Below are 17,052 nucleotides of genomic sequence, written 5' to 3' on the forward strand. Positions count from 1 at the left end.
AATAATTATAAAATATGCTTGAAAGCATAAAGCTCAAACATGACCCATATCTCAAGTGATTCTAAAGTCAAGCCCAAGCCTTCCTCAACTTCAATTGTTGTTGAACCAATTCATTCAACACTGCCACCTCATGCTTTCAAGGAAAAATGTTTCATTCAAAAATCATACAAATTTCGCATGATCTGCATAATGCTAAGATAGAAGGATGAGTGATGGTGATGATCATGGCCCTTCATAACCTAAGCATGGCCTTGAACTGAACTGCTTATGCAATTGAAGGTGGCAAAACTCCCCTTTGGGAAGATGGAAAATCAGACTGCAACATCAAGTGGAATTTATTGATATAAAATCTTTAGCTGGAAAATTACATTACAGTATGTTGTGGGTACTGGGTATTGACCAGAGAGCTAGCTAATTGGTTCTATACTATACAGGATGATACATGAGGGGAGGAATACCGATAGCAAAGCATCAGTAGAGTGTGTTGTAGGTGAAGCAGGTGGCGATAATGGAAGAGATACAGATGAAGAGTGAAGTCAGTAAGGTGACATTCAAGACCATACCCTCACCCAAGTACCCAGCAAGGGTTATTGTGCCATCTGCAACTACTCGAGCCAAGGTTCCAGCCTCTGTTGAAAGCAGTCCACCATTGTAGGTTCCTTGAGAAAGCCTTGAAGACATGACCCTTGATAGGAGTGATAGGTTCACACCTGCATTGGTCAAGCAAAATTGTTCAGGAGGCAGAGAAAGCATCTGATTAGCAAAATTTGGTTCTGAGTTCTAATGATGTGAACAAAAATATGAACCAGTAGCTCATCAGGAGATTGGAGATCTGCACAATTATTCAATGTTTGGATCATAAGTAATGATAAATTACCCTCAAGAACTTCAGCAGACACGAATGTGATGAGTCCTGAGCCAACATACTGCAGCACTGAGTAAGGGATAACTACATTGAAGCTTAGGAGTGTTCCTATGCATACCATAATTTCAGATGCCAGTAAAACTTGCCTGCAAATCACCCCAAATTATGCATTAGCCTGGAAAAAATGGAGAATGAGTCTGAACCATATATATGAAATAGGTGCCATTTGACAGAATTCAACCAGGAGAAAACTCCCTGAAGTAACTAAATAATCCCGGTTTCAACAACTGACTATACTCTTGTGATCTTATCTGAGAATGATGAGAATTAACATTTTTCCCAATAGCAATTGCTCTTTACCCACGTCAATCTCAATGTGAACATGTGAAACACGAAACACTCGTTATCCTTTCATTTTCAGTGAATGTTTTGATACATAGTCAAACATTTTGAAAAGCCTTTTAGTAATTATTGCAAAATATTAATAAAAAAATTGAGAAATGATCTAACACCCATTTATCTATTGTGACATAAATCAATCAAGCCTTTTGCATAAGAATTTTCTTGTCACTGACCAAAAAAAGACGAACAACATGTTGAGTTTCCCTGATGTCTGAAGGTTTACCTTTCTTCAAACATGTTGCTGATGTAGCTCCCAACAACCATGTTTACTGGGAGCACTGTTAGGCCAAGACATGCAAGAAAAATTGCCACATGTCTGGTTGACCAAACAAAGTAGTATGTGGTGATGACACTTGATCCAGCAAGCAGAACCTCCATAGCATATTTGAGCATAAAATAAATATATAATTGAACCTGAGAAGAAATACCATTGACTATATTTAAAACATTGTGTAGAAGGTGCTTTATTTTAATTCAGAGGAGAAATATACAAGAAGGTATAATAATCTTTTGGCATGGAGAATTTTTAGGACAAAAGAATCGGAAGAAGCACATCTACCTCCACATAAGAAACTGAGTGCTCTCAGGACACTACTTATATTTAAATGGTGATCTATCCCTAATCAAACAGCTAATTGAATTCTATAAAGCTATATAGAAATATAGAATGAAAGAGAACAGAGACTTCGTCAAGTTTCAAACATTGTTCCCTCACCATATATGTCTCAGGTTTGCCAAGATAATGATGATAGGGGTGGCATGAATCCAGTAGCACTTTTTTTTTTTTTTGATAGGTAAACTGAAATCCAGTAGCACATAAACTGAAATAGGTTTAGATAAAATTTAGAATTGATCCATACCTTTACAGATGGTGTAAGTAATCTATATGCCAATACAAGAGAAGTGACAGGTTTTTGAATTTCATTAGAATCTTCTTCAGCACCATCGCATTCTTGGTCTTCATCTTCCTCTTTAGCTTTTGAGTTCAACAGCAATGGTTGTGTCAAGCCACTCTCCACAGCCTCATTTACTAATAAGGCTGTCACAAAAAAGATCCAAATTGTAATTAAAGCTCATGCCTATTAACATGGGCCAGGATATTCTAGTTTTGAATTTATGAAATAGTAAAATTTTGCAAATAGAAGTGAGAAAATGGAGTTTCCACAAGGGACTAATGTCCTGCCCCAGCCAAATGACTCCGGTATAATGGTTTTTAGACTCTCTAAAGTCAAGCATGAATTTATTTAATTGCAAACAATTTCATCTAATTTTGAAACCATTTCATTTTCTGATGTGGGCAAGGTGCCAATGGGCAAAGTTTTTGGAGGTTCAAATGATATAAATTAGACACAAGCATGCATGTGATGTAAGACAAGCAAGAGATTTCATGAAATATCTCAAGGATTCTGATATACTAAGTAAATCCAAGTTTATTCATAGAGATATTGAATGAAACAGATTCTTAAATTTATCTGACAACATAACTGGATGTGACTGTGTGTGTGTGGGGGGGGGAAGAAATGGGGATTACCGAGAAAATAGGGTATGCTTTTGAACACAGAAAAATTTATTAGAGCAAAACATTTTTGAATGATATTATTTATCACTAAGTTTCATGCTTTGTGCAATAGAAGTAGGCTAGCGGGGCTTTTCATTGAAAAAAGAACAGGAAAATATCAGACTAGTAGCCTAATACCCACAGATATTGGAGCACAAAACAGAGAACTATACAGAGCATAACATAGATGAAGGATGAGTGAAACTGCGGCATTCAATTTGAAATTCCCCCTATAAAGCCACTTACCTTCTAATGCCATTAAAACAAAAGTGAAAATGGGGCAATCTGATTAGGGTTTTTCCATAACTCAACATGAGACAATAATTGTAACATTGATCTTGAAAAAGGAGCTGAAAGATTATCTATGCCTCCTGTAGGAATCTGATCACTGTTTTATGTGACATTGTTTAGACAGGAACCATTAATTACTCAGGAAGATAGTTCTAGATTACTCAGGTGTCTATAGCTTCACAAAAGAATACCATGCATAAGATGAAGCCCAAAAGGAAATAAACAGAAATGTGATTAATAAATATATTATCTTTGCATATGCAACAAAAAAATGGGTAGATTTCATACAAGGAACTTGTGCTCCAAGTAAATGTGGCAAGGCTGACTTTGAAGAGTAACTTAGATCAGACTGGAAGCCTAAAGAAGTTTTACATATAATCACAGATGGTCACTATCCAGGATAAACCTTGTGTGTAGAGTTTATCCTGGCTAGTGATGTAGCTAAAGAAAGCAATCTAGTCCACATACCAGCATTAACTTCCAGGGGCGCAATATTCTCTTTAGCCTCATGAAAAGGCTCTCTGAAAGAAATCCACAACCACAATAAATAGACAAGCCATGCCAGCACCATAAACCAACCAGGTAGTGTGTTGTCGTTGAATGTGATTTTGTAAATCTTAAAATTGGTTTGAAATAAGCATGCAAGAGCAGGACCACATGCCATTCCAAGTGCACTTGCACTAACAAAACCTGCAGAAGCCTGCATTCGTAGTTTAAGCGGAACACAATCACTGATATAGCGCCTGTTGACAGCTCTTGCAGAACCTAACCTGACATATTGATAAACATTGCTTCATCAAGTTATGTAATAAATCCATGAGATAGATCCATTTTTCCAAGACCAAGCAGAATGATGTATACCTCTATGAACAAGTTCTACTTTTAATCCATGTAAGAATCTTTTACTTGAAACCTTAAACATGTGAATAATCACCAATATGCACTCCAATGAGAACAACAAATTTATGTTGGCAAAAAGAACACATGATACGACCAAAAGCACCCTTTAAAATAAAATATTTAAGGCATTCAAATATAAACAAGGTGTTTTGAACTCATGCAACTCTTTTATCCTACTACTACTTAAATATCCACTCTAAATACTTATTTATTTGAAGAGAAGTTACATTAGATTGCTAGTATTTTGAACAGAACTAGAACTGAACCACAGACAGAAAGAAATTTAATCAGAACCAAAACCACAACCGAACCATAACATGTTGTTCTTGCATCAAGTTATGCCCATTGCTTATTGTCATGCTTTTTTTATTGCTGTTAACATTTTTTTTCTACTTTAGAGATGAGAATCTGGGCTCATGCATCCCACAGCTAACCAACAAATAGAATGTAAGTTTCCAATCTTAAGTAATGGAGTTAATAATGAATTTGCTTACCCACAGAATAGACGACCAATAATGAGAACCGATATCGAGTCAAGATCATAAGCTAGTGCGTATAAGACATTTCCAACAAGAAGAACAATACTGCTAAATAATAGAGGTCTCATGTACGATTTATTTGACCATGCACTAAAATATACTGAAGAGAACACTTGTGCAACAGCCATCGCCCCAATCACAACGCCACAAACAGTTGCTGCAGCTCCAAGGCTCAGAGAGTAGTTATCTGCTGTTGGGACAATAATATATGTGTTGACCATATACAGAAATGTGTTTGCCAAGTTCAAGAGAAGAGACATAAAATGATATCTCTGGTCAGCAGCATGATCCTCAGATGGAGTCGGCAACTCCTCTTGCATAATAAGCGCATGTTTTCCCAAAAAGTGAAGGAAATTCGTTGAGTTTGTTAACCTGTCTACAGCAGCATTAATAGAATCAATGACAGGATCCTGCAAATAATACCATTAAATGGCATATGTCAATATACACAGTAAAGTCTCAGTCAGAAGAAAGTTGCATACAATCATATCCTGTAAAGTTCTTTAAAATTGTTTTTGCTAGAACTTTACATATAATGCTCAGTCACTGAAAGGTCTGTCTTTTGGTATCAAGGAAAAATTTAGGAAATTTGAAACTACGAAAATAGTTGGTGATAATATGATTGCTCATCTATTATAAATAATACAGTCATGAGAGATTGCTTGCAGTAAACAAGACAACTAGAGAATAAGTAAAAACAAAAACTCATTAGGAGCCAATAACAGACAGCAATTTAAAAAACATGAAAATGTTTCTCCAGTAATACCATCATTTCATTTTTTTTTCTTTTATTTCGCAATAACTCGGATTTAACCCATAGAAATATAAATCTTTTGCCTATAAATTTAATGAGATTGAATTACATCTCAATGATTCTGAAACAGACAAATGCCAGCATTATGATGCTTTTGACATTTTGACATCCAGCATGCATGATTAATACCTAAAATATAAAAAGTCACATTCTACATGTGGAAAACTAATACTTGCGTTAAATTTGTTTTATGTTTTAATTCTGTGCTTTCATATTACTTTTAACATTTCTGAATATGCTACATAATTTAGAAGTCCAATAGATTAGAATCTGCGTGATTTTCCAAGGTTAACAACATAGTTCTCGATTCTTTTTTATGTTGTTTAGCTTTTAAGATCCAATAAATCAGATTCATTTTCTTTTGGGGTTTAGGTTTAGAACATGTGGATTGGTTAATAAACGTTACACTATCTTTTCATACAGAGAAGTACAGCCCTTTTTCAATAAATAAAAAAAAAACCATAGCCTTACCAATGCACTAATATAGCATCATCTCACTAAGAAGGATTATTTAGAGGGGATTCTTTCAGTAATAGAAGTCTTGCTTGAACATAGATATTAAACTTAGTTTTCAGTCAAAACTGATTATGGTCAAAACGTTAATATAAAGTAAAAAGTATATATAGTCGCCATCATATGTAGAATAGTTGTATGCGTTGCATGCTTCATAGGTCTGTGCTGCTGTCCAAAGAAAAAGATTTGTGTTCCTTTGGTGTTACTTCAAATACCAATGTTCTAAGGTTTCTCTATTCCTTTGGGATTCTATTCGTTTTTTGGCTTCTCTATGGGCCTTTTGTTCTAAGGTTTTTAAGGGGATACCTCTTAACATGTTACAACTTGATATTGGTTAGCGGTGTGTAAATAGACCGTTTGCTTTTTCTCTCATTGTATTTCTTATATTTGATTACTTGTAGTCTTGTTTTTCTTTGGTGGGAGGATTTCTCATCCTTCTAATTGTACCTTCTTTTTATCAATATATTACGTTGTCGTTTCCTATCAAAAAAAAAAAAAAAAAAATACCAATGTAAATTTTCTAGACTCTCCAGAGACAAACAATGATATGGCAAAAAAAGAAACAAAACTATTTAAAATAATTTTTATAAATTTAGATGGAAGGGAGAGAAAACCGTAAGTGAAGAAGCAGGTTGATCATAAATTGATATGTAGCTCCCCTGATGGTCCTGAAGATCTGCAAGATTGCGTGATATGGCTCCTACTACAGCCCCAATACCCTGCAAGTTCAATCCAGTTACCAGAAGACAATGCTTTCATCCACAGATAGAGACAATGGAAGCTAATTCATGCTGGACAAAGTTATCACCATATTTGTACCAAACAACTCAAAGGTATATCTAGGAAGGTAAGATGAGAATACAGACAATAACTCCATGAAACCGATCACATTGTAATATTTTTCTGAAAATTATTAAGATAAAAAAGAAACATTGAAATCTCATTGGGCATATTACCACATGCTTGAACACTTGTTGCAGCAAGGAGTAAGGATGATTTGCACGAGTTTTAACATAGTAGTTTGTAAACTTGTAGCCAAAGCGCTTATCAAACTTTTTCAATATCTTACGCAGACCAATAGCATTCATTTCCACAAAAAAGAGAAGCTGTAAAAGATCCCTCCCCACTGCTCTATATGCTTCTTTTACTTCAGATACTTTTAATCCATCTGGCTGTTGTGAAAGAGCATTATGCTGTTCTCTGAGATTGGATAATCTGCTTGCGAGTATCCCTTGTTGTTCCAACAGAAACAAAACAATCTTTTCAATCTGAAATATTAAAACAACCGAAAGGAATATTCATATACAATCCTTCTTAAATAAATCATTGCAACAATTACATTATCTGAGAAGAAACAAAGTTTAAGCATATTATACCGTTAAGGATCCTGTTCCCCAACAAAAAATATGGTTTTTCTCAATCAGTAAGAACTATAAATTTCAAACATATAAACATCAAAAGTAACATGCATCTTCATGTTTATATGGACAATGCTTCAATTTTCTTAGCCATGATATACGCCCCTGGTAAGGGTTTGAAAACCTCTTTGGCCATATAGGCGTTGGATTAATAAATAAGGCCAGAAAATTAACAAGAGTTTTCCCCTCAGGAGTAGATGGAGAAGCTAAAACAAAGATATGCTTCTGAATTATTATCTGACAAATGCATCACATTCCAATCAAACTAAAGGAAAAATGAAACAAGCAATAAGCTTTACATATCAGAATTATGGGTAAATCAATCACCACGAGGTAAAACAATCAATGACTAAGAGGGACATTACAAATGAGACAACTTGTCAGAGTTAATTAGTGGCCCCAGTTGGTGGTACAAAAGAGGAGATCCAATTAACACAGTATAGGCATATGAAAGAAATCAACAGATGTGGTGAAGCTTTCAAGGGGGAGACCATGCCCAAAGATGGTGAGTAGGAGTATGACAAAATTAATTTCCATGCCTCATAATACATGACCTTTTATATATCAGAATGGAGAAACAGAATTCCAGTATTAAGCCTATATAGTAGGCTTAATGCACTGCTAAGATGATATGCAGCTCAGTAAATACTCTTTAAGGGAAACAATTCATAGTTTCTTTTTAAAAAGATTCTAAACAAATTCAAAATATCAATTAAATATAGATCAAATTGAATCAAATATAACATATCTCTTTGCCCAACACAAATATGAATAAAATGAGATATGCAGTTTGCTATTTGGTACATCTCTCACATTAACTCAGCACTTCCATTCTTTCTCCTCCAAGAGTTTAGATTGAAATCATGTAATTCTGAACATGCAGACTTCCTAAAACCTTCTTCAAATTATCTTACCCTAGGTAACCAAAGTTCAGAATAAAACCGTTGTTCAAATCTTGCTTATACACCATATTGTTGGTGTGAAACTTCCCTAGAATTCTTCCACTTACTTGGCATATCAAAGTTCAGAACGAAGTTACACTAGAAACTTACAAAAAGCGAAACAAAATGTTGACAATATCTCAGTAAAAGATAAACCCAAATGACTACGCATGAATTAGAATATCTACATACTGTATGTGAGCCTGCACTTTTCCAATCATATTTTAGGACTCATTTTGCATTACTCAAGTAAATGTTGATGGTTTCATATATTTTTTCAAGTATGGTCGTAATTACCTGACTATCCAGCAATTTTGCAAAATCCATAAGCACATAAAGGCGGTTTTGCGCTCCCACCTCAATTTGCTGAGCATATCTGTTTACTTTCTTCTTCATTAACTTATAGTTAATGTAGTGCCTGGAAGGAATCAAATTACAAGCATACTTGACACAATTAATTGATAGTACCTTAAATAAAGTAAATATACAATCATAGTTGGCATAAAGAGCAACATTTTATGAATATGATAGAAAATGAGTAATAACTGACTTCATTAAGATTGAAACTGAAAGAAAACTCAGCAACACAGTAGACTATATATAATATAGAGGAAGGATGTCAAGCATAACCTGTAGCAAGGAGCATTCAGATACTTACCCTTGCCATTCTTGAATTTGGTTTGCTTTCAACTTTTTCCCGAATGCAACCATCTTTCTGAAAGAATCAGTATGATGTAAATAAAAGATGAGAAAAGCACGAGTAAGACCAAGTAAAAAATGTTAAATAATCAAGTACTATGGAACACCTTCTCAAAGCAAGTAAACTCCATGATAAATATCAGACAACATCTGAGAATCAGAGAACAATATTAAAACAGTTTCCTTCTGTTTGGTAACTGAAAACAGAATTTGGGCTCCACTTAACAAAATTAAGCTGTATCCTACACACAGGTTGACAGAGAAAATTATTATTTAGCTACCCTACAGCGTTATTATCACCCAAAGAAGGCATTGCAGCTCTATTTGATTCCTGGAAAGTATGAAGGAAATGAAAGGAAATTGCTTAAACAAATGTTTCCCCAAAGCATTATGCATTTAAGAATCAGACAGAAAGAAAAAAATTCTACAAAAATTTCAGTTATTGTGGATTCCATTGCTTTCAAACCCCATTGCCACCCCCCATTTTAACCAGCATGACCACCAGTGCAGTTGACACCACCATGAACCACCACCAGCTTCTGCAGCATATGTCACTATGAGCACCGACCCACCTATGGCACCACCCAATAAACCCGTTTTTCTCTTTTAAGTTCTTTTCTTCCCCTGTTTTATGGCAGTTGGGATTTCATTCCCAAATAATTTTTCACTGGGCTGACTTTAATTAAATTGAATAACTCATAATCACTATTGAAAATATTACAAGATTCCAACTTTTCTCCCATTTTCCTCCGTTTTCCTGCCATCCAAACGACCCACAAAAAATTATTCCATTCCTACGCATAACCACAGCAAAAAAATCGCTCCCAGAATCCAATTCAACACCCCCAAACCCTTCATCTTCTCCCACATTCCAAGAACATACAAAAACATTAAAAGAACCACGTAAAATGCAAGCCAAAAAATCCACAAAACACAAGAAATGATTGAAAGAACACTAAAAGAAACGAGGTCGATGAACACCTAACCAAACATTGTGACTCAGCCAGAGACTTTATCAAAAACCGACTTCTAATTTTCAAATTCTCACTTCTATCAATGGAATTTTCTTTTTCTTTTTTGCCTTTTTTGTCGACACCTCATCCACGTAACTCCCTGCCACGTTGCTATCGTGCTACTAATATAATAAAATTTATTGATTTTGTTTGTCGGCGGCCAAATATTAATTAGTAACAAATGATTGGAAAGTGATTAAAAATTAGAATACAAATAGTTTTTAAAATAAAACTTTGGAAGACAAATTAAAAAAAAAAAACTGAATTTCCACAGTTGTATAAAAATAACCTTTAAAGATAATTCAGATTTTCATGCATTCATCTGTCAAATTTAGTATTAAAATAATACATATTTTATTAAAAGATAATACCTGAATAGTCAAAAATAGTACATTTGATAAAAAAAATTACATGAAATGCTAATTAATTTTAAATAACAGTTTGAAATTTACATTTTATAAATTTGGGTTTTTATTTTATGAATTTTTTTTCATATAAGCGTATAGAAAACACTTTTCCTTAAATAAATATTTAGTAGGAAAAATCAAGAGAGCTCCAAGAGTTATGCAACGAGACACAAGTGGCACCATCTTAAGATTTATACATTATTTTAAATGTCATATAATGCTTTAGAACTTAAAAATAAAATTATTTTTCCAATGATTTTTTCAAACTTCAACCCAATTTATTAGGACAAAAAGAATGAAAAAAATATATTTTGTTGCATATTTTTATAAAAAAAAATATTAAATTTTTTTAATTTTATAAAATCCAAATTTTATATATTCAACTCAAAATATTTAAAAATTTATGTATTTTTAAGTTAAAGTTATATTAAGATACTATCTTTAGTCATATGGATATTACTTCGACTTAGATGAATATTATCTATCTTTGATCTTGGAGTACATAAAATTTGAAATGATGAGATTTATTATCATCATCATTATTATTATCAAATAATGGCAGGTTGAAATATGAAGGAAATAAAGGCACCCAACTTGGATATTTCAAGATCGTTGATTGCAAATTTTTAAAGTTGAAAATTGAATAGTAAAAATAATAATAAACCTTGTTGCAAGACGAAGATAATGTGAAAAATGAGAGTTTCTCTCTCTAAAAATGTAAAGAGAAAATGGACGTTAAGGCTTTCTAATAGTAGAATGGGAAAAAAGATTAACAAGTTCTACTACAAAGACATATCCAACAAGGATGGTGAATATGTTCCACACCATTTCAAAAAGCGATGTTCACATTTGTTCAAGAAATTCTCTAGTCATCTTGTCAGATTCAAAGGAAACAAGATCCTCAAGTTCGTCATTTTGGATCACTTTAGCTAGGGTTAATTTAGTTGAAAATGGGATCTATAATGAATATAGGGTTCTCTATATCTTTGATTTAGGGTTTTTTGCTCTGATTTTCATTTGGACTGTTGATTGTTAGCGATTTGTCTAATTGTTTGGAGCTCTCAGTGCTCATGTGAGACCCATAGATTCTAAATTATGTGGGAGTTTTGTCTCAATTTTGTTTCTGTATGTGCAAGATTCACTTGAGATCCTAGTTGTACTCTTATGGAGAGATAGTGAAAAGAGAAGAGATCTGAAGCAACGTTCAACCTTCAGCCACTTGGTTGTGTGGGAATTTGGATCTTTGCAAGATTCAAATATGGGTTTGAAATGTTTAGAGTTTGTTTCGGGTAAGTTCTTTTCTCTAATTTTATTTCAAAATAGCTTTATGTACATGCTTTGTATCTCGAATTCATTCCCTAATTACAAAGAGTTGAACTTGGGAGATTGGAATGGTATGTATGATGGGCCTAATATTTTGCTTGGTATTGTTTGCTTATAGCCTTTTTTTTAAGCCATTTTTGTGTTTACGTTTGTGACTTGAATCGATGCTTTTGGGTCTAGCTTCTTTAAGCATATTAGGAATTTTATTTCTATAGTGGGTCTGGGTCTTAGTTCATTTTTGTGTAAGTTAGGTAATAGTCTCTTGATAGAGTGGGTGTATTTGGGTTGGCACAAAGGGCATCTATCCTATCATGTGTTCTTCCATCTTTAATTTAATTCACTTGCAGCATTTGTTTTTTATTGCACGTGCTCTTTCCTTACTTATCAAGGGAAGTTGAGACATTTGATAACAATCTAATCCTTCACAATTGGCCTGTATTCTTTCTGTTGATTATAAAAGACTTGTTCTCCCTTCTGTATTTTACCGATTCTAAGCTCCGAGATTGCTTTATATTGGTTTTCTTTTCTTTCTGTTGTTTACCTTTCTTTAAATGAAAGTGGAGCATGAGGAAATGCAAGTGGAGCAATTTATAGCATGAGAGATAAGAAATGAAGGTTGTGAAAAGAGTTGGAGAGCAAGCAAACATGATAAAGAAGGTTGAAGGATACAACTTGAAGTTCATACATTCTAATTGGAACTCAAAATTTGGCAGCAACATATATTATAACTTTGAGATGATATTTGGAATACTTCTCAATGTCATTTTTGGGCATGCTCTATATCATTTTGAAGCTAAAGAATCCAACGCTTCAAATAGTGTGCAAATCAGAGCTAAAATGAGGAAGATATGGATGATTGAAGATAACCGTGCAAAGAGAAATAAAAGGAGTGTCGATTTCGCATGATCATGCGAAATGGACCAGAGAGATTGTTTTTGCAACAGCTTGGAAATCAGTTTCACATGAACATGCGACTTTGCACACGACCATGTCAAATGCGCCATAATGATGTTAGAATGCTACCAATCCATTTATATTTCACATGACCATGTGAAATGGATCATCCTCATGCGAAATTAGCATATTTTCATTAAAGGCTCTCGTGACTCAAATTTTTACAACTTTTATTGAGAGCCCTTGATTTGGAAAGAAGATTTTACATGCTCTCTAGGATCTTGCCATTTGTCAACTTAACTTTTAATCTAATATAAGGCATTAGAGTTCTTTTTTAGGAGTTAGGGAATTATTAGACGTTCTTGGATTTTTTTGGGGAAAGAATACGACATTGAAGATTCTCAGTTTGTTTTCTTTATTTTAATTAATTATTTCTAATTTCTTTTTATTCAAAAATGGTTTTTTATTCTTCTTTTATGGATTGTGTGAATGAAATCACCACCATGAAAGGCTAAAAAGTCATCTTGGTGTGTGAAACATGAAAGCCTAAAGTAGAGTCAAGGGAAAACAATGGGTAAAATCGAACTAAAAATGGAATGAATGAAGGGTTGAAGCATAATAGATGAAAATAGAAATATCATCTAATATTAGTTTGAATTAAAGGATGATACAATAGCTCATTCCTTGATACTAGGGATTCTTGGTCATTCTTGATCCCTAGTTATATGAGGTTTTGCTATTGTTATCTATCCTAAGACAAATCTACATAGATTGGTAAAGGCATAACTCCTAGACTTAAACCCATTTTTCATGTCCATTCATCTATTAGGTTTAGTAATGGAATAAAATATTAGAAGTTAGGATCCGGATGCAACCTTGAGTTGTGGAATTCAAGTTGATTTCGTTTGACCCCACATTTTGAATACCCTAAGACTATTTAAAATTGATACATTTGTTTTACCTAAGGCCCTATACCCAAAGTTGGATTGTGGAAGCCCCAGTCTTGACTCATTTGAACTAGAAATCAATAATTCTTTTGCGACTTATTTAAGGTTTATTTTATTAAATTCAATTTTGTTCAAATCAAATTTTTATTTTTTCCAATTCTAGAATTTAGCAAAAAACAATCTTTTGTACCTAGTTTGACAAATTCCATAGGTCAGTCCTTAAGGACATACCTGGAGTACTACAAAAGTCATAGTAACTCTTTCTCTGGTTTTTCTTGGCCAAAATTACTACGTAATTTAGCTTAGTATTTTGGACAACGGAGAATCGCAATCAGGATACCAAGGAATGAAATCTTAATCTATTTCGACATTCCTTCCCTTAATGTTTTAGCATATAGTAAAGTTATTCCAATCTCTTCCTCTCCCATTGAGGATAAGATTTTTTGGGGTTTCTCTCAAAATGGTAAGTTTACCCTTAAGTAAGCAACTTGGGCAATGAGAAAGCCTTCCACGCACCTTAAATAAAAAAATGCTACATTGGATTTGGAAATTAAATTTTTTACCAAAAATAAAGTTTTTCCTATGGTTATTAGAGATGTCCTCCCTACTTGTGAGTTTTTAATTACTAAAAGGTTGTAAATTACAAACATGTGTCATCTTTGCAAGCAAAATATTGAGAATATTGACCATATTTTTAAATATTGTCCCTTTGTTCAAGGATTTGGGATCACATTAAGTATAATTGCCCTACACCTATCTTTTATGATGGTGACTTCCTTTCTTGACTCGAAACGGTGTATAAAAACTATAAAATTAACTGCAAAATTTACAAGCATTCTATGGAAAAAAAATTCCATTATCTTGTGGAATATATGGATTCATAGAAATTAGGTTTTTTTTTTTTAAGAAGGTCCAACCCAACCCCTTTCTCATAATTGAGAAAGCTACTTTAAACTTCCAAAATCTTCAGAATTATATGATTAACTCCTATCTTCAAACTGAAGGACGCAATGTCTCTCGAATGGTTGAAAAGTGGATTTGTTGGATTCCTCCAATTAATGGAAGATTCAAATTAAATTTTGATGGTTCAAGGATAGAGAATAAAAGTGTTTCAAGATGGGTTATTAGAAACTCTAATGATACTATAAAAATGGTTGCAAGTAGGCATATAGGTCTTTCAATAATTCTTGTAGAATGTATGACATATTAGTTGTCAAGAACAATGAGTTCTTAACCTAGAGATTGAGGGTGACTCGAAAATAGTTATAGATTATTGTAATAAAAATAGTAATATTCTTAATTCTATTATGTTATTAATGGAAGATGTTTAGAAGTAATCTCATGATCTAAATATTTATGATTATGATCATATTTATAGGGAAACAAATAGAATAACAGATTGTTTAACTAAAAAATATATTTATAATTTAGAATTAAAAAAATAGGTAATCAAATTTCTCTAAAGATATTAGAAAGTTTAGTTTCGAAGATTACTCTTAGCTTCATCGTATTTGTAGGTATTTTATTAGGTTGTCTTCTTTGATCAAAATAATAATAATAATATACGTTTATGAAAAGCAGGTACGGACATCTTAAAAAGAAAACAAAGTGGGGGGCGGCGGGAAATCTGAACTGGAAAATTTTCAAACAAATATAATATAAGAACTAGTTTTTGCCTTGAGTGTGATTGGCGACAGGAAAAGAAAAGCTAAGTGTATGGCAGATGACTTACGCAACAGTCTGAGATTGGAAGATGATGAAGAGTTGAAATTAAGATTATGAAGCTTTATAATAACCACTGTCTGCCTTCAACTTTGGAAGCCTGTCTGCACTAAGAAAACCAACCAAAGAGAGTTGAAGAAAACAGAAGAGAGACAACAGATAGAGAAGAAAGTGAAAATGAAAGCGCTTCTTCCATGGTAATAACTGATCAGTAATCACAGAAAAAAGAAAAGCAAGACCTCTCTCTCTCTCTCTAAAACATATTAATGGCAAGTATGTTGAAGATGATGACAACTTCAGAACCTTAACTTCCTTCCTGTCCAATCCATCACATAAAATGGGAAAACTCTAAAGCTGTAGAAACACTTTCTTTGAGAAAATCTCACCTGGGTCGATCCCTTTTCTGATCAAGAAGAAGACACCTCTTGCCTCTGAGTTGCCATAAATTCATCAGAAAATAACTATTTCCACACTGTACTGTTTGCTTTACCCTTTACTTCTTCCTTTGAGTAGTAGACAAATAAATTTTCAGGCACACCAAACAATGCTAGGTGTGGAATATCATTATCACACCCAGCCACAAAAGATTAGATTAAGACAATTATTTCCCTTTTTCAAAGTATCATCCTGGAATATGCTCGACCCGTCATATCATATCTTCTATTACGAACCACTGCCTCAAAATAATTAACAAGGAGACAAGTGATATAAAGGAGTTTGGGTGCAAAAGCCACTATAAATCTTTTGTAACAGTAACACACTGCTCCATGAGACACATTCTAGCTACACGTATGTATATAAAAACAAGGCATTGAGTGAGACTCCCAAAAAGAAATGGTCCCAAGATTCTTTGTCACATTAATTCATGTGACTATGAATACATGGTTCCAATTTTGGCTTGTTTTTACAAATGGTAGTTATTTTAGTTATGGGGAGTGTGGCATGAACCATGTGGATGTGATTTGTGGGTTGCAGGGGAAGTGGGGGATAAGGTATGAAGCTGTGGCCATAATCAATGGAAGTATTGAAATGAGGGTTTGTGGAGTGGGGGAAGATATGCTATGGGTGGTTAGAGTTTGATGGGTCACTATAGGCATTGTCTATGTGAGTGGAGGTTTCAATCATGGGGTTGTGATTTTGTAACTCAATTCACGGGAAGGGTTGGCTTTTAAGAAGTCAAAATCCTCATTAATTTTGAAGTTAATTCAATGAAAATCCCTTTCATGATAAATGTGTTAAAAAAAGAGTTGTCACTTCAAAAGTTGTTGGGAGATCAAGTCATGAATATATAAGTTTTTATTTGTAGCTTTAATAAGAAATTGAGTCAAAGTAATAGCTACTTCTTTATATGTGTGAGGCCATGTTTAGTTCTCAAAAAATATTAAAGAAGGAGAAAAAAAATTAATTATTATTATTAATTTTTTAATGTTTGGTTGGTTTTTTTATGTTTGATTTCATAAAAAAAATATACCAAAGATAATTAAATATAATGAAAATCAGTTAGAATCTTATTCATCTTAAAATTAGTTAATTTTTATATAATGAAGGAAAATAATTTAAATGAGTTTGAACAAACATATAAAAAAATTTATTGATTTTAAACTCAATTTTTATTTTTATTTCCTTTTTTTTTTCTCTATTTCTTTTTCCTTATATTTTCTCTTAAATTTTTTTAAAACAAAAAACAATGCAACTTTTTAAAAATAAAATATTCATATATATATATATATATATATATATATATATATCAAAGATTTTTATTGAATTTGAAAATGAGATTTTGATTTTTTTTCAATTCCAACACAA

General features: G+C 33.1%; 1 protein-coding gene across 5 annotated transcripts; it reads right to left on the bottom strand.

Moving 5' to 3' along the window:
• Positions 1-314: 314 nt before the first annotated feature.
• Positions 315-15,751, bottom strand: LOC117932783 (SPX domain-containing membrane protein At4g22990-like). Of its 5 annotated transcripts, none has more exons than XM_034854107.1 (12): positions 15,633-15,751; positions 15,257-15,350; positions 8,900-8,956; positions 8,539-8,659; positions 6,839-7,150; positions 6,497-6,601; positions 4,511-4,965; positions 3,585-3,886; positions 2,128-2,306; positions 1,491-1,681; positions 878-1,011; positions 315-710 (listed from the first exon to the last, which is right to left on the bottom strand). In XM_034854107.1, exons 3-12 carry the CDS (start codon positions 8,950-8,952, stop codon positions 472-474), a joined length of 2,091 nt encoding a protein of 696 aa, XP_034709998.1. In that variant the 5' UTR covers positions 8,953-8,956; positions 15,257-15,350; positions 15,633-15,751; the 3' UTR covers positions 315-471. The 5 variants fall into 5 exon arrangements, with proteins under 5 accessions (XP_034709998.1, XP_034709999.1, XP_034710000.1 ...); XM_034854108.1 differs by having other exon boundaries at positions 15,257-15,355; XM_034854109.1 differs by lacking the exon at positions 15,633-15,751 and adding an exon at positions 15,486-15,591.
• Between the last annotated feature and the right edge of the window lie 1,301 nt (positions 15,752-17,052).

Source organism: Vitis riparia, chromosome 15 (genome assembly GCF_004353265.1).
Source record: "Vitis riparia cultivar Riparia Gloire de Montpellier isolate 1030 chromosome 15, EGFV_Vit.rip_1.0, whole genome shotgun sequence".
NCBI classification, from domain to species: Eukaryota; Viridiplantae; Streptophyta; class Magnoliopsida; order Vitales; family Vitaceae; genus Vitis; species Vitis riparia.